At 43.1% G+C, this 16,808-nt stretch overlaps 3 protein-coding genes across 6 annotated transcripts; 2 read left to right on the top strand and 1 right to left on the bottom strand.

The window, feature by feature from the left end:
• Positions 1-880: 880 nt before the first annotated feature.
• Positions 881-2,896, top strand: LOC118512295 (UPF0046 protein C25E10.12). The gene is made up of 2 exons (XM_036056524.1): positions 881-1,409; positions 1,486-2,896. The coding sequence occupies exons 1-2, from the start codon at positions 1,142-1,144 to the stop codon at positions 2,112-2,114; spliced, it is 897 nt and encodes a 298-aa protein (XP_035912417.1). The 5' UTR covers positions 881-1,141; the 3' UTR covers positions 2,115-2,896.
• On the bottom strand, positions 2,866-14,905 carry LOC118512294 (ribose-phosphate pyrophosphokinase 1). Of its 3 annotated transcripts, XM_036056521.1 has the most exons (7): positions 14,616-14,905; positions 12,699-13,077; positions 9,478-9,661; positions 8,116-8,169; positions 4,862-4,960; positions 4,318-4,776; positions 2,866-4,217 (listed from the first exon to the last, which is right to left on the bottom strand). In XM_036056521.1, exons 1-7 carry the CDS (start codon positions 14,668-14,670, stop codon positions 4,125-4,127), a joined length of 1,323 nt encoding a protein of 440 aa, XP_035912414.1. In that variant the 5' UTR covers positions 14,671-14,905; the 3' UTR covers positions 2,866-4,124. The 3 variants fall into 3 exon arrangements, with proteins under 3 accessions (XP_035912414.1, XP_035912415.1, XP_035912416.1); XM_036056522.1 differs by lacking the exon at positions 8,116-8,169 and having other exon boundaries at positions 3,258-4,217; positions 14,616-14,768; XM_036056523.1 differs by lacking the exons at positions 8,116-8,169; positions 14,616-14,905 and having other exon boundaries at positions 3,258-4,217; positions 12,699-13,216.
• Positions 13,602-16,689, top strand: LOC118512297 (ubiquitin-conjugating enzyme E2-22 kDa). 2 transcript variants are annotated; one of them, XM_036056527.1, is made up of 4 exons: positions 13,602-13,778; positions 14,203-14,401; positions 15,251-15,403; positions 15,481-16,689. In XM_036056527.1, exons 2-4 carry the CDS (start codon positions 14,339-14,341, stop codon positions 15,862-15,864), a joined length of 600 nt encoding a protein of 199 aa, XP_035912420.1. In that variant the 5' UTR covers positions 13,602-13,778; positions 14,203-14,338; the 3' UTR covers positions 15,865-16,689. The 2 variants fall into 2 exon arrangements, with proteins under 2 accessions (XP_035912420.1, XP_035912421.1); XM_036056528.1 differs by lacking the exon at positions 13,602-13,778 and adding an exon at positions 13,863-14,086.
• Positions 16,690-16,808: the final 119 nt, after the last annotated feature.

Below are 16,808 nucleotides of genomic sequence, written 5' to 3'. Positions count from 1 at the left end.
TACAAAGCTGTTTTACATCATTTTCTGCCTCAAATTGCACAGCATGGAAAGATATGTATTTTTTAACAAGGATTTTACGTGTTCCACACCTGTGCAGAGTCCATTTTCACCCTCTTCGTGCTTCGACCGGCTTCCGAGCGGATCAGCTGTTGATGTAAACAATCTACGCTCGCCACACCCAGTGCGCATATTTTGACACAAGCGCTTGCTGACAATCAACGAAAAATTGGTGAGATTTAATTGAGGTCAATTAGCCACGGCTAGGCAACGCGTTTGATGGTGCTTTGCGTTTGATTTCGGATCGTTTTGCACAACTATAGAAAGGACTTCAAATGTTTATTATACACAGCGGCGGATCATGATATAAACATACTTGGCAGATGCTTCAGGTCCTGCCATGGTAACAAGTAAACCTACCAAAGCGAGAAAGGATGATGATTCTGTCACCGGAAAGAGCTTTCAAAGGGTATCTTCCTGTTCCTGTTGTGAGGGCCTTTTAGTTTCCATCATTTAGAGAGCCCCTAGCTCCATAAGAGGCCTCGCATAATATCTCTATTTGGCCTCTGACTCTGGCCTAGTCAACAAATCTGACGTGTTAGGGATTTCCAACTTTCGTTCTGCTTAGGTCCTCCAAGGGGCTTAAGCCGTCACTGATTGTCCATAATTCGTTTCTGTACAGGGATAGCAGGCGTATCAGTATGAGATATATCACATACCAGGGTGGCTTTGCAAAGCCCATAACAGAACCGATTCCACCAATGGCGGATTATTCCCCTTGTTGGCCCTTAGCGAAATGGAATTTATGGGACCCTATTATCACTTCGATTCTGTTGATAGGAAGCGAGGCCTTTGTGCGGTCTCCAGAGACCGATCCGCCTTTGGATTCACCAGAACTATGCGCCTCATAATTTTGCTCAGAACTTTAGCAGAACATGCAGAGCTCTTCTTTAAGCAGGATCCAATCCAATACCAATTTGCGCACTGTTTGCCTGACAGCACCATTGTCAACCTTCCATGGTGGGTCGTGGCGGCAAGTGTTTCGCCTTCCGAACAAACCAACAGAAACGTCACCTAGGTGCAAACATTTCGCAAGTGCAACCCACAGCAACAGCTCGATCTACAAACGATAGCTGCCTTGGCTATGAAGATTGATATTCACCCGCTCACGAACGATCCGACGTCCGCATGGAAGGAAATATCGAAATCACAGCGCGTGATAAAAATCAACACAAAGCCGCCGACTACAGACGTGCCCGCGAACAAGGTGCGCGTCGTCTGCATGTCCGATACCCATTCGCTGACGCATCACATCAAGTTCGACATTCCCGACGGCGATATTTTCATCCACGCGGGAGACTTTACCCGCTGTGGCAAACTGGATGAGGTGGTCGACTTTAACGAGTGGCTAAGTATGTTTGGTGTTTTTTCCCGTTTCTTTCACACGGTCTTATTGGTGTTTCAATGTGACCTTTTCCTCGTTCGCAGAGAAACTACCGCACAAGCACAAGCTGGTGATTGCCGGAAATCATGAGCTCAGCTTCGACCATACCTTCACCCATCCGTTCCAAAATGCAAGTGCCTGTTGCAAGAAGACGGGTTCCACGCTGCTAGACGAAATACCCACGCTAGGCAACTCGAAGGAAAGCTTGGCGGAAGCCGTCAAGACGGAAAACATTCGACAGTACTTGAGCAACTGTACCTACCTGCAGGATGAGTGCGTCGAACTGTACGGGTTGAAGATTTACGGCACGCCCTGGCAGCCCGAGTTCTGCAAGTGGGCGTTCAACGTCAAGCGCGGCCAGGCGTGCCTGGAAAAGTGGGAACAGATACCGGAGTGCGTGGATATACTGGTGACGCACACACCGCCCGTCGGGCACGGCGACCTCTGCTGTTCGGGAGTGCGGGCAGGATGTGTGGAGCTGCTGGCCACGGTGCAGCAGCGCGTCAAACCAAAGTACCACGTGTTCGGGCACGTGCACGAAGGCTACGGCATCACTTCCGATGGAAGGATAATCTTCGTGAATGCTTCAACGTGCGACATTAACTACCTGCCCAACAATCAGCCGATCGTGTTCGATGTGGCCCTTCCGAAAGGTCGAACCAAAGAGGACTAAGTACGGGCTTGACGAAGGTTTCCCGTGTTAAAAGCGGTCCGCCGTGCCATACCATGACATGCACTTAACAGCCCACTAGGTTACACCTTACTCGTAGTTTTGTTCCAGCAAGCAGCTCGATGAGTGTCTGTAACGGGCAACAGACATCTAGCGTCTTTAAACGTCGGTGGCTAGTAATGATCACACAACTCAACTCAAAGAACCAAAGGTTCACCTAGAAGAAAAGAAACAAAGGTATTATTGTACATCGAAGTTGTTTTGCTTCACCACCTGTATCTCCCAGTTGGCGGACGAGATTTTTGCTATAATCTACAACATATACATCTGCAGAAGGAGGTACGCAAAGGGGCCTTCGAATGGCAAGACGCAGAGATCGTAGAGGCGAACAACCTTACAACAAACAGCACAATGAAACAAGCAGCAATTAGTCATCCCTAAAACGCTTAAGCGGAAACACATAGACGTCACGTTAAGACTAGAATTTGTAGACTGTGAAATACCTTACTTATATGTTCCTTATTTATACGGTGTGAAGCTAGGGTTATATGAAACAGTAGAAACAATTATTGCTCAAACTCTTTTTCCGTTGTGTAATGTGGTAGATTTTCTTTCAAAGTTAATCTTTCTTGAGATTCGAAATAGCGATCTGTTTCACAAATACCCGAGGGCTTATTATGAATAAGGGCCGTTGATCATACACATCTGTTTAGCTAAAGCGTCGTTCGTTTAATTAAAACTCGCTGCGACTCTGTTTGTGTTCAATTGTGCTATTTATTATAAAATTACTTCCCGCTTGCTTTTTTCTTGCAAACAGATCCGAAGCACTTATAACTGCACGCCACTATTTGGTAGCTATTATCGGCACTAGCTAACATAGTTCCCTTTTTTATATATCGAATTACAATAAACTAAACATAAATTGTACCATAAAATAAAATGTCGTGTGCTGTTAACATCCATATCCAGAAAGAGACATCGGCAGCAAAATGGGACCGAAATATGATAGGACGTACCAAAGGGATCAATTCTTCTGTTTAACACAGCGATAATAAATCTAACGTTTGAACATTTTGCTATTGCGTTCTGTGAGAGCGTTATCAGCGCCAATCAAAAAGGGCGATAGGGTGACTATGAGTGTGTGTGTGTTACCCTAGTCTGCATTTATACATACGATTATTATTGTATCATCTGTGAAAAATTCAAGCTGAAGTCAATACTTCCTTCTTGCTATACGTCCTTCTTTCCGTTTTCTCAAAATTAAATATTTCTTTGCATGGATGTATTGGGGGGGGGGGGCATACAAGGATCATATATAGCGGTAGCAGTACAAAACAATACCAATACACGAAATCTTGCATTTCGCGGACATTAATCAATGGACAGGTACAGGTACTATTGCTAGCAAAATACAAAAATGCGAATCGCACCATGTCTTTTTATTGACCTTTTGGACCGTGTCAAAAGTAAACTTTGTGTGAAATGTTCCTCTCGTTTTCTCAATAAGACTCAAAAACAAAAAGCATTTCATGCCCGATGACGATGATGACAATGAGGACAGGCAAACGTCCCCGTTTTCCCTGTTTGAACGTAACACAAGCATGATGCTGATGCTAACCTCTCTCTCCCTCTCTCTCTCCTTCTCTTTCTCTTTCTCTAGTTCCTGCAAACTTATGCTCCATTCTAATTTGTTGTATATCGGGCCACGCAAGTAAATGTGTTCTTGCTCCACACAAACACACTCCTTGGTCACCTCCAGAATATATCTTTATGGCCTTTCCTTTCATTTACACTGATCTGCTATGGGGAAGATTTTTTTTTTTGTCTCTGCTTCACCGTTCTCGTACATCTCTTGGCGTGTGAAGTTGCGTGTCTCCTAATGTTTGATGCTACCGTGCGTCTCCAATCTTATTGGAGGACAAGGTTTAGGGCGTAAGGTTAGGTTTGTCATAGCTTTAGCAGAACGGAGCCGCACATGGAGCCCCCCCGTCATGCTGGCGTAAGAGCGGCGGCTTAGTAAGGAACATTGGAAAACAGATATGACACACTTTCACCGTTATGCGTCCGGCGGACAGCCTCGGCAAACATCATCGAAACGTCGATACACTGTACGAAGGGAACGGGCGCGAACCGTGCGAAAAAGAGATAGAAAGTGTTACATACCACCGGGGCACATTAAAAGCCAACCACCACCACCACCACATACCTGAATTTTGGGACAATCCTTCATGTGACCGTCCTGCGGAATAGTGTTTGTCACGACGACTGCCTCGAAACAGGCATTGTTTATCCTTGAAATGGCCGGCCCACTGAAGATGCCGTGCGTTAGTATGGCGTAAACTTTCGTTGCACCAGCCTCTACCAGCTTGTCGGCCGCGTGGCAAATGGTGCCGCACGTGTCCGCCATATCGTCCACCAGGATTGCCACCCGGTCCTTCACATCACCGACCAGCACCATCGAGGCAACCTCGTTCGCCTTCTTGCGCTCCTTGTGGATCAGGGCAAACTCCACATTTAACCGATCGGCGATCGAGGTAACGCGCTTGGCACCGCCGGCGTCCGGCGACACGATGATCGAGTTCCGCCACTCGGCAATATTCTCCCGGATCCACTTCAGTACTGCCGGCTCGGCGTACAAATTATCCACCGGTATATCGAAGAAACCCTAGAAAAGCGAAAAGTGAAACAGTCGGGTTAAAATGAGTAAAGTTTTCACTTGACTGACAAAAAGCTTAACCATTACACCATACCTGAATTTGTGAAGCGTGCAAATCCATTGTGATGATATGATCTGCTCCAGCGACTGAAAGCATGTTTGCTACCAGTTTGGCCGAAATCGGTGCACGGCTCTGTACGGTAAGGAGAAAAGAAAGACAACACGATAACATTACCGACCGATGATCATCCAAACCACCACGTCCACCAGCACAGTTCTAGTAACAATCCCAAACAAAAACACGAAACTTATGTGTGTGGTGGGCGCCCTTGCATTTTTTTTTAATAATTCAAATGCAGTTTTGTTAATTTCCCGTTGGTTAGTAGACAACAATCACATTCGATCGATCATCGCGCATCAGCTAAACCCCCGTCCCCATTCACGCTTTGTAATTGCGATCATGCATCCAGTACTGTATTAGGATGAGATTTGAAAATTATGTGACACAGGGGACCAACAAATTATTTATTGTTCTCGCTTTTTTGGTGATTTTTATAAAGCACAAGGAAAAATTTAATAAGAAACAACCCGTTGATGTCCGTCAATATTTTACATAAATATTTACACTCAAACTAAAACAGCATCTGTGCGAACAAAGAATGTAAAGAAACGTTCAAATATATCGGATGTATAACAAGTGCATCATTAGACTGATATCTTTTCAAAACCAGAGAGAATAACAATGAATAAATGACCCTACAATTTTTAGTACAGTCCCTAATACAACAATAAGAACAAACGTTTAAAAAAAGAGAATTTTAAAGATTTTAAAGAAAAGAGGATTTTAAAGAGATAGAGGAACAGTCTAGTAATTTGCAAATAGTTATAAAGTACACCTTTGAATATACATTACAAATGAACATTTTTAACATTTTTCTTTTAATTTACAAGGTTACGCACAATATGAAAATATTGCGGCACCGTTGCGCGGGAAGTTGAGTTGTTTTAACGGCCATTAATAAAAGATTTTTTTCTATTTTTGCCTATCGTGCTCCATTTTTTTTATCTGCAAATGCTTAATGTTCAGTGCATTCCAAATCAGGGAATGTGTTTGCAATATAGAGAGCAAATAGACCAATATCCGTATCAAAACAATCGACCAACAGAAAATTGTGTTTAAAATATACTAATATTAAGACAACAAACACATATCTAGACGCTGACGGTTGATTCAAACATGTAGTTACTCTAACAAAGATAGTTTAATTTTCGAAAAAGACATTTGAAAAGGAAATATTTTATCGAAAAAAAAATCTCGTCTGTGTGTGAATAGCGAAAAATTGAAATAGATGTGTAAAAATAAACAGCAAAAAATATCAAAAAGGTGTTTGAAATAATTTTTTACAACTTATTATAATATTTTGTAATCAATCTCTAGATGTTCTTAGCAGTTTTAGGGACTGTTTAATTCCTGTTCTATTTTGGTTTTTTGATAATACTAATCGCACAACCCAAAACAAGTACAGTTGAGTTCTTTAGAAGGAAACAGAGAAAACGCAGGGACGGGTACAGTGAATGGTGCAAAGCTGCTCAATCATTCGTGTTTCTATATATATACAGAGGGAATTAACAAATGGTTTCATCAGGACAATCGGAACACGACACAGCAAATTCGCTACATATTTACATGGCCACTTCCAGGACATACGACACGACACAAAACACACACACACAAAAACACACACATAGTTGCTTAGAAAGTTTGCAAAAGAGTAAACGATCCCTGTCCGCCACTTGTTTTGGGTCGTGAGTTTTACTGCACTTTTTGTTTGTTTGTTTTAAATTAAGCATCAAGATGCCGTAGGAAGGGACACTCGCACAATGTGTGTTTTGCTACCAGTTCATTGCATTTCTTTATTTCGCTACTCACTAGATAGGCTTCTGGCAGATAATCCTAAGATGGGTGTGAGAAATGATTAATTCACAGTGATACAAAAGGGAAAATGTGTGGAAAAAAAAGAGAAAGAGAAAACGTAAAATAATCTTTCGGCATAAGCTTACTGCAAACTACTAAGAATTGACCTGTATTTTGTAGCGCTACCAAGAATCCTTGTAAAAGTATGACTTTATTCAAACAAAATTCCTTCAACAGCAAAAAACAAAACAGAAAATTTGAAAGAATGGGGCATTGTTTCCTCATGCGTTAATTGGTGTCGTTTATGCTGTTTTTACACAGAGGAAAAAAAGGAAATACAGTATATGAAAGTAATGAAGAATATACATTTGAATCATATTTTACATGGACGAGAAAATTACAAAAACAAAAACGGTCGCTCAGTGTCTCTCCCTTGTGGCGTGTTTCACGCAATGCTTTACAATACACAACACCAACGAACAAATAAACGTAAATATATAAACATGAACCCATCATTCACCCAACATTTTGTTAAACCACGTCCGCGTAACATTCTTTTGATGCTAGTATTAACACAATAAAGGACTAATAAAGGAATTATTCCCTTACTAACACATAACTGCAAAATGAAAACCATACAGAAAACAATCAAGACAATTTAGAAGCAATCGTTTGTAGATTTTGAATGCATAAACTTCCGTATATAACCGATATACTTTACTCCGATGGGTGATCACGGACCATCGGACGGATAAATATTTAGTTTTGATGGGTTTTTTTCTTTTCTTTTTGATACAGCAATTTATTTGCCCTATTTACGCCAATGTGGAAATAATAATTCGGTTGCATTTGCATTCTGTTGTGCCTATAGCATCGCGTCACGATTCAAAATAAAATACATTCGTACAAAGAATGGAAACAAAATTCAGGTGTATTTTGTACACACGATGCACGACGACGAATGAGTGTTCCAATCCGGTTTTATTTTAGGCTGATAGTTATATCAAAAGGACAGCACAATGATTTAAAATGTAACAATCTCGAGCATCTATTTGTCAGAATTCAAACCGTATAAATGTGTGTTAGGCGTATCGTGTTGCCATAAGGTTAAAGTTTTGGGTTTTTTTGCCTTTCCCTGGTTCTGCGACGTGTATTCCACACGTACACAAATCGAATGATTAAACAGCTCTACCATTCCAGCCCCCCAGTCCACGAACACAAACTCGTTAAAAGTTCCTTCATCCAATCGGAAACATGATTTTCCTAACCTATGTTTACAACGGGAAAAATGAGATGTACCACCAACGAAACACAGTTATAATGGGACCAGGACTCAAAACAGATGACAAAGAAAATACATAATCTTAATACGATGAAGAATAAAAGCTAAGAGTAACAAAAAAGAAACAATAGGAACCGCTCTTCAACCCTACCCGGAACTTCCACTCATTGGTTTTCATGAGCTCTGCCAGCTTATCGTCGCCTGTCTGTGTGGTGTAGCAGTGTAGTGGTAGTAGGTTGGGGGGACAAGGCCATAATCAGGGGGGGCCACCCAATACATCAATTTATAGAGCAAGGAGAGGAGAGAAAAAATATTATTTAAAACATTGGTTTCGTAAATGGTGATTAATAACACGTACTGCACACGACTATGAGACCGAGTGCATAGTATAAGTGCTGTCTCCAGGATCGGAATACTTATCGATGGAAACATATAGAATCTGTTTCATTTACAACTGTAGACTGGCCTTGCTACAAACGATAATGGACGAGGCAGACGAGTTCTAGCGGAGGGCTTGTACTAGGGAAAAACTCGTCCTATAAGTGTTGAAAACACATGTTTGAAAACAAATTTTTAACTCGCGCTCCTCTTACAAACTTATGCTACGTACTTATGACGTAATACCAGAGGGATCACAACAACTCTTTCCTTTATTTTCGTTGAAACAAAAACGCATAGCACAGCAACTCGCAACTAGGAAAGGAAAGTGAGTTGATCGTCGAAATCAGTTCAAACCGTTCCCCGCCTTGAGCTGATAACCTTTGGAAAGAACAGAAAAAAGCACAGTTCGTAGTTGCTCTCAGGCAAACTCACAATCTATCAACAGCAGTTATTTTGAAAAACATTACTAGCCCCACTCTATCTCCCATCGAAACGGACCCGCGTTTCATGCGCGTTTCCTCTTTCGCGCCACGCTGTAGGCAAAACAATCGATTCGATTTCTTTTTTGCTTTCTTTCCCTGCCCGTTTTGCCATGAGCGATGCCTAGAAACAAGCGATCGAGAAGAAGCCTCATACGGCGTCGTCGGATCATTGGAGCAGCACGTTATCGCAGCATCGGTTGATGAAAGGACACTGTTACTGTAAGCAAACACCATCTATATACATATTTCCACATTATCCTTCCCAAGCGTAATAGTTTTTTTGGGTAACGAGTATTCGAACAGCGATAAAAAAAAAACCCAACAACTATTTTTTTTTTCATAAAACAAAAAATATGGAACAAAAATCAAATGCATCATATGCATCTCCTTATCTTCTATTTTGCGCGCATTTCTGCACGAATAAATAACTAACCAAATAGCACAGCAGCTAATAGTGATAGCTAATGGTTCATCAAAAAAGGCGATCACTGTTGTGAGTTTATCAAAATCATTTCAAAATTGCAGAGAGCATCAACGTACAACAAAACGATGGATAAAATGTAGAGGGAAATTTGCTGCTACCGCATCACGCACCATCACCGTTATCGGACAAGATTGACTTCAAGCTTCACAAGGGACTACATACATACCTTATCTTTCTTATCCTGTCGTGCATACGGAAAGCATGGTATGACCGCAGTCACACGGGAGGCCGATGCTATCTTGCATGCATTGATCATAATCAGCAGCTCCATCAGGTTATCGTTGATTTCTCCCGAACCCGATTGGACGATGTACACATCTTCGCCACGAACGGATTCTCCGATTTCGACACTAAAAGTAAGGTAAACAGCATGGTGAGGTTAGCAATGTAGGCAAAAGCGTTTACATTTTCAATGATTTTATGGCCCTGCAGCTAAGGCACGTGTTCTCCGACAATAAACAATAGTATGTATAATGCGACAAATGATATAACTAATCTTATTCGATTGAACAATCAGGTAAATATGTTTTCCTCCTTTTGCAATATCTCTCCTAGGACATATATAAATTTACTATCATACTACTTATATTTAGGTTTTAGCTTAAACAGTGAATATTCTGTTTAATCGATCTATGTATCAGGTTCCAACCAACCTGAACTTGAAATGCATCAAAAGTAGATCGTAAAAACCCCGATGTCCTGGAGGCTTTAGCGCACAAGTTGATGGAGGATCGGTTGATCAGTCAGCCATGAACAGCAAGCATTTCACGCATTTCTTATCAGGCACTACGACACCGAAGTAGATCTTGGATTGCTGCAAAAATCCTGGATACCGCTCACAATATCATGCCGTTGTTTGCTTTATCGCTGCCATTCTGGCAGACGCATCAACGCCATCATTGCATCTTAAGTCACAACTTAGAAAACTTTATTAATTACGATAATAACTTTTTGTGGCAAGTGATTTACTACAAACTAACTTTCTATTACTCTATTTTTTTAACCAATTTCAGACGATCGAACCAATGGCTGCTTTGGTTTTACTTTTTCTAGTAGCCTACTTGGTCTACAGAATTTGAGATTCTTAAGCCAAAACGAAAGATAAGATTTTTAAAAGAATTTACAGGTTTGGTTTAATTCACCATAATATTGATAAAACATAACAATAAGCTCCAAAAAGTTAAAACTGTTAAAGCTTTAAACGCTCAGCACGATCATGCTGCACGTATAATACAGCCTATTAGATTTATTTACACCACGTTTTTTCTGCTGTGACAACACAATCTGGATGGGATTTGATACCGGTACTGGCCGGTGCGAAAAAGACCAACATCGCCAAATTACTCCCACAGACCGTGGCTAACCTGTTGATTATGAGGATGAGGTAGGCATCTATCCACTAACACATTAATGTGCATGGAAGTGTGAATTTATGTGTCAGCTTACAATACATGCCAATCGCTAGTAAAATCGCACGTTTAGGAAGCGATCCGATCCACTTCAAACAATGTTGCTGACACCGCCGCTAACACGTGCTTCCGAACGGACAGTTTAAACCACCTGCTCGCTGCCTCCTATTCCTCGCCCACACGGCATACCGGACGCACCAACACACAAAACGCTTTGTGTCGACACTCGCCGACAGCAGCAAGCAAACCAAACAATATTCTGCCCCGTGCTTAAGTATGTATTGGTGGTGCAAACGATGCGTAAGAAAAGAGGCACAAACATTTGTGTTTCATATAGCGTGCGCATGCATGAACTGGAGATAAGCAGCCCTTCTGTCTAATATAGGACGTGGTTTGAGGTGAAGATAACTCAACGCTCCCATCATCCATACTCTTTCGCCGATACGCTTTATTCTAATCGTTCGAATTAATAAAAATTAACGCGATCGGATTTTCGCTTGCACTAAGAAACGTACGATTCTCAAACGAAAACTTCATTAAACACGTTCGGTCGTGTCTTCCGCTTATCATGGGCAGGGAACCAAAAAAAATCTCCGAACACTGATAACGATCAGCTGTTTACTGGCGTATGATGATGAGCTGTGAAATATGTTTCAACGAGCAGCATGTAAACAGGACAAAGGTCCATGAGTGGGACAGAATGCTTATTCCGTTTTCTATGTCGCTTGCCAAAAACAGCTTGCTTGATCGATTGTAAACGAAACGGGACCATGGCGCAGCAGTAGGCATGGCAACCGCGTGACGAATCGGAGAAGCCACAAATTCAAGATTGAGTTCACATAAATTGAGCTCAATCAATCCCCACATCATCGGCATCCAACACACCTCTGGGCTGGATGACTGGAACGCCTTTTGCTCGACAATGTGAACACGTAAATCGTGTTCTAATGCCGAACCAAAAGAAGAAAAAAAACACACAGAAAACCGGACTCCATCACACAGCTTGTTTAGTTATGAAGCTGTGTGAGTGTTGTGTATGCGTACAAGGCACATTTTGCCGGTACGTCTCAGCGAGCGTTCGAGAGTGCATACACGTGGTGCCTCACTTTTTCTTTTAGTGATTTTGGTTTTCACTGCCAAATGTAGCAAAAAAAAACAACAGGGAAATCTATCAACGCCATTACATCATAAGCTCAGTTTCAAAGTTTAGAGAAAAAAAACCTTTTTTATCGTTACATCCATTACAAATCATAGAAAGCAACTAAATGTTAAGGCACGCATCAGCGCAAAAGTTGGGAAAAACCGGTTTCCCGGTACATTTTACACTTGATCAAATCCTTCAGCGCCGTAGGAGCTTAATTAGTCCCTCTAGCTATGGACAACGTACAAGGAAAGCTATTTAATCTGTCAGGAAGCTCACAGTAAATGTGAAAAATACCGTAGAATACATGCAATGGACTCCTTCCCGCATTCATCCCCACAATACAGCGGTGCACCACCACACACCTCAAGGTTACGAAAACCTGCCGCCTGAACAGCGGCGGCCAGGGAATTATTGCGAAGGGAGAATCAATTTATTTTTAACTAGTTCCTTTCGGTGCCTCGGGTGCCGTCGTCAGCCCAATTTGCCGCTGCACATCCCACAAACACAAAACGCAAAGCGGAAGTATACTATCAGGGAGAGATCACTTTAAATAATATGTGTACTATGTGCCATTCTTCCCTCACTGCCATTTTGTTGCAAAAACGATCCTACATTATTTTGGCAAGTCGGTAAAGAAGCATTGAACTCTCTAGCCACCGCAATCGTCACATTATTCGCATAAATTGGTATGCTTGGCTTCCAAATGGTTTGCTGCTGCTGCTGCTCACACACGTCTGCATCTATGTACATACTGCTCTACGGTTGCTTAGATGTTCGTACACAAATTCACATTCACAAACACACACACACACACACGCGAGCACACACACTTACCAGGTCTCCAAGTTGCTAAACTTTTTCGTCACTACCTTCCCAAGATCGATACCGAGCCGGTCGACGATGCGGGAAGCAAGATCCGGATGGGATGAACCGGAAAACACCTTAATGTTTGGCATTCTCGACTGTAGGATTTGGTGAGGATCGACACTAGGAACGACGATGCTATCGGTAGGCTGCTTGCTATCACTGCCGCTGTCGTTGGTGTTGCTGCTGCTGCTGCTGCTGCTTCTGGTGCTGTCTGCTGCCGATGACAAACTATGCACGAGATTGTTGCCGCAGACCTGGCTGCTGCCGATGCTGTTGCTGATAACGGATGCCTTCTCCAAGTTGCTGCGGACAAGCGTTCTGGCGCGAATCGGGTGAGATGATCGCACTGGCATCACGGTGATGAATTAAATATCAATCAAGTGAAAAGAGAATCCGTCATTTCCCTTTCCAGCGAGACCCACAGTGCACGCTGGCTGATCGATCGGACATCGCGGCCTACCGCGCAATGACATTTCGTGAAATGTATTATTTTTTAAGTTTGTTATATTTTTTTCTGTTGTTCCATGCATTTTATTGCTCCCCTGTATTAAGCAATTTCAATATTGCAAAGAGGTTAAATCTCGCAAAATCAAGCGACGTTCAAGCGCGGCGTTGGTGAGGAAAATGTGTTTCCTTCCCATCTCTCATTTTTTATTAGCTGGATGTGTGTATAATTGTTGTATAACTTATTAATACAAGTGCAGTTTGCTAAATAACATATGTATATATCTGACTTTATGCTCAAATAAATCATATTAGTGGTTGAACAACTTAGTCCTCCACGCGATTTTACATGTTTTAACAATTTCGAACCTCTGCAATAGAAACGGCCGTCAAATGAACGTCATTTCTCCTTCCAACACGCACGCACACACACGCACGCAAACAAGCAAGGGCATAAAGGAGCTCAAAAGAAACCTGCCTGCTTTCCGGATGATAATGTTGTTGGATCAATTTCGCATCCTGCGTTGCTAATTCATCGCGACGCAAGTAGTAGGCCGCTATTATCATCAACAGACTCACTCCTCGGACCATAGCAACCGACGGGTAGGTAAAGCTACGTTTCTCGGAGAGATAAACCCCATTCGTAGGGGCGATTAAAATTAATGCACCGCACCAACTAACCAACAACTGACGTCATGGATGCGGTGGGGATGATTTTGCAAACATGTTCGTTCGATCGGTCATCGTCAGAGAAAAGTGAAACAACAGTGAGGCAGAGTTTATACTGTGGGCCTCCTTTCAGTACTAGCTAAGCAACGTTTCGATGGAACCTCCCCAAAAACCGAACCGACAGAACGGCAATCACAACGAACTAACCAGAAGGCAAAATTGGCGAGCACAGTGTTACTATTGTGTGTTTACTACTGACTGTGCTCCTTGCCCTTACTTATGCGACTTCAACCGAGCCTCGGTTATACCATCTTGATGAATGCAAACGTTATCCTGTGGTATTTCTTCTTAATTTTAGGTCGTTTAACAACAACATCTCATCGCCGGTGGTGTACGGCGTAGCAAAGGTGCAACGTTACATCCCTCGTTCCCTGGGACTCTTGCCGCCGTCTGATCGATAAGCTCGCTAGGACAAGAAAAACACGTTGGCAAACATGGCGAACATGGCCGTATCCCGCATTAAACGAGAGTTTAAAGAAGTGCTTAAAAGTGAAGAGGTAATTCGCTATGCGCTACGCAACAAATGGCCGCCGCTCAAAGGATCTCTGCAAAAATGAATGTGTGTATGGTGATAACAACAAAGATTGCATAACACTGTTTATGCTAATCAGACACTCTTGCAAGGAACCTGCCAACCACCAGCGCCAAAATTCGGGGCCTTAGGAACCCACGGTAGAACCTTTAATGGTTGTTGTGTTATTCTTTTCCTACCTTCCGGATCTGGATCTGGTTGGGCTTTCGTTTGCTTACTGCCTCTTCGGCCCATCTTTCGAGATCGGTTTAGCAGGAGTACTTCTACAATTTCACCACTAATAGTAGAACAGTTCTCGACAACTTGTTAGTTACTTGATTCGTTACTGCCCTGACAGATTGTGCTCGAGAGTTCGCGTGTTGTGACAGAACGATTCTCGCGGCAGTGGTAAATGGGAGGGCTAAAGCATGAAGGACCATATCGGTTCTGCCTTGAACTTTGTGACTTGAAACTTTGTTCCAATCGCACTGAATCAACCGATCCTCTGCTACACATCTGATTACTCCTGATAATATTAACGCGGCGGGGGTACGATCGACGTCATGCACAGGTTGTTTTAACTGGTTGTGGCAGTCGGTCTTGTAAAATGCTGCTGTATTTGCCACATTAAATATGTGTAGGCTGCTATTCAATCTTCTCAACCCTGTGGAAGTGTTATCAATTTTTGTAAACAACAATTACTTTCAAAGCTTGCAGCGACACTACCTCGAACGATGAGCGCTCTAGCCAACTTTCCTTCTGCTTTCTACTTTCATTCCCGCAATTACTAACCCGTGTGTATCACTAATGTATGCATCCTCCTACTGGCGTATAGATCACACAATGCTCGATCAAGCTAGAAATGGTCAATGACAACTTTACAGAGCTAAGGGGAGAAATTGCTGGCCCGCCAGACACACCGTACGAAGGAGGAAAGTTTGTGTTAGAAATAACGGTCCCAGAAACATACCCGTTCAATCCGCCCAAGGTAAGAAAAGCAAGAGCAGGCTAAACGCAACGCAGCGGATACCTTTTTCTACATTATCACTCTACTTACATTTGCAGGTGAAATTTATGACTAAAATCTGGCACCCCAACATTTCCTCCGTAACCGGTGCGATCTGCCTGGACATACTGAAAGACAACTGGGCAGCGGCAATGACGCTGCGAACGGTGCTACTATCCCTGCAGGCACTGCTGGCCGCGGCCGAACCAGACGATCCGCAGGATGCAGTCGTTGCCACGCAGTACAAAGACAACCACGAAATGTTCATCCTGACGGCGAAACACTGGACGAACGTGTATGCCGGCGGTCCGTTTGCGAACACGGATTTCGACCAGAAGGTGCAGCGGTTGCGTGATATGGGCATCCCCGAGTACGACGCACGAGCCGCCCTTTCGCGCCACAACTGGCATCTGGAGCGTGCCTCGGAGCAGCTGTTCAGTTAGTCCCTCTTGCGGGGCCCACCTCGCCAGCCATTCGTGTGTGTGTTTTGTGACTTTTGTTCGGGTGTCTCAACAGGGCCGTCGTCATTTCTCGTAAGCATCAGTGTTTGGTCTGAAACAGAGAGATAGAGAGAGAGTGAAAGAGAGAGCGAGGAAGGGAGGGAGGGAGGGTTCGGATGCGGGCTGTAGCTACTGTAGATTCAAACTATGTAAAGTAAAAGCATAATAGAAAAGATGGGTATGCAAAGCACCGTCGTCCAGCAAGCGCAACTTCAGCAACTTTCAAACGAGTGATACATACCGGAAACCCGCCTAAAAACGACTATTTAGCATTCATTTGTCCACGTTCATCCTCTCCCGCGTTGGACGTGCTGCCAACGCAATTATGTGAAATGGTATACAGAGCAACACTACTGCCCACGTTTGAGGATGGAAACGGCGGGAACTTTCTTCCGAGGGCAGGCACCACCCGTCATCATGTACCAAATCGAGTCGAATGAAGGGAAATGAGAGCAGCAATACATGGCTTCGCACGTGCAAAAGACAGGCAAACAAGCGTAAATATATTATTCCGTAGATAAACGACGGTGAATGGTGAACAAACAATCTTCGCAGTGGGGGGGGGGGGGGGGGGGGGAACAGGGAACGAAGAACGAGGGGGCTACTGAACCCTTTCAGATGAGAACACAAGGAAGAGCAGTTCGAATGCCACCAGCAAAGCAAGCAACATTCTTTCACTGTAATCCTTTGTTGGACTGTACAGAAACCTCTAGTGCACCGAGTTTGGCAAAGCAAAAAAGAAATAAATTTAAATGAACAAACTCACAATGCGCCGGTTTGTGTTTGATGCATTCATACGTCCCAGTTTGTATCTACTGGTCGTTGCTGTGTAAACCAGTGTCCCCAGAGCGCGCGAAAGAAGATAATCGATTTTGCGGTTGCCCTTC

The sequence above is a fragment of the Anopheles stephensi genome, chromosome 3 (genome assembly GCF_013141755.1).
Source record: "Anopheles stephensi strain Indian chromosome 3, UCI_ANSTEP_V1.0, whole genome shotgun sequence".
Classification (NCBI taxonomy): Eukaryota; Metazoa; Arthropoda; class Insecta; order Diptera; family Culicidae; genus Anopheles; species Anopheles stephensi.
Note: the sequence above shows the minus strand (reverse complement) of the source record. Positions and strands in the feature narration are given on the sequence as shown.

What these genes read in the sequence shown, in the direction of transcription:
- LOC118512295 (XM_036056524.1), top strand. Translation starts at nt 1,142, where the DNA reads ATGAAGATTGATATTCACCCGCTCACGAACGATCCGACGTCCGCATGG. An exon ending in CGACTTTAACGAGTGGCTAA is followed by an intron (nt 1,410 to 1,485) that starts GTATGTTTGGTG and finishes CCTCGTTCGCAG; the next exon opens with AGAAACTACCGCACAAGCAC.
- LOC118512294 (XM_036056521.1), bottom strand. Translation starts at nt 14,670, where the DNA reads ATGGGCCGAAGAGGCAGTAAGCAAACGAAAGCCCAACCAGATCCAGAT. An exon ending in ACCAGATCCAGATCCGGAAG is followed by an intron (nt 13,078 to 14,615) that starts GTAGGAAAAGAA and finishes CCGTGATGCCAG; the next exon opens with TGCGATCATCTCACCCGATT. An exon ending in AGGATTGTCCCAAAATTCAG is followed by an intron (nt 4,218 to 4,317) that starts GTATGTGGTGGT and finishes CCCTTCGTACAG; the next exon opens with TGTATCGACGTTTCGATGAT.
- LOC118512297 (XM_036056527.1), top strand. Translation starts at nt 14,339, where the DNA reads ATGGCGAACATGGCCGTATCCCGCATTAAACGAGAGTTTAAAGAAGTG. An exon ending in AAGTGCTTAAAAGTGAAGAG is followed by an intron (nt 14,402 to 15,250) that starts GTAATTCGCTAT and finishes ACTGGCGTATAG; the next exon opens with ATCACACAATGCTCGATCAA. An exon ending in ACCCGTTCAATCCGCCCAAG is followed by an intron (nt 15,404 to 15,480) that starts GTAAGAAAAGCA and finishes TTACATTTGCAG; the next exon opens with GTGAAATTTATGACTAAAAT.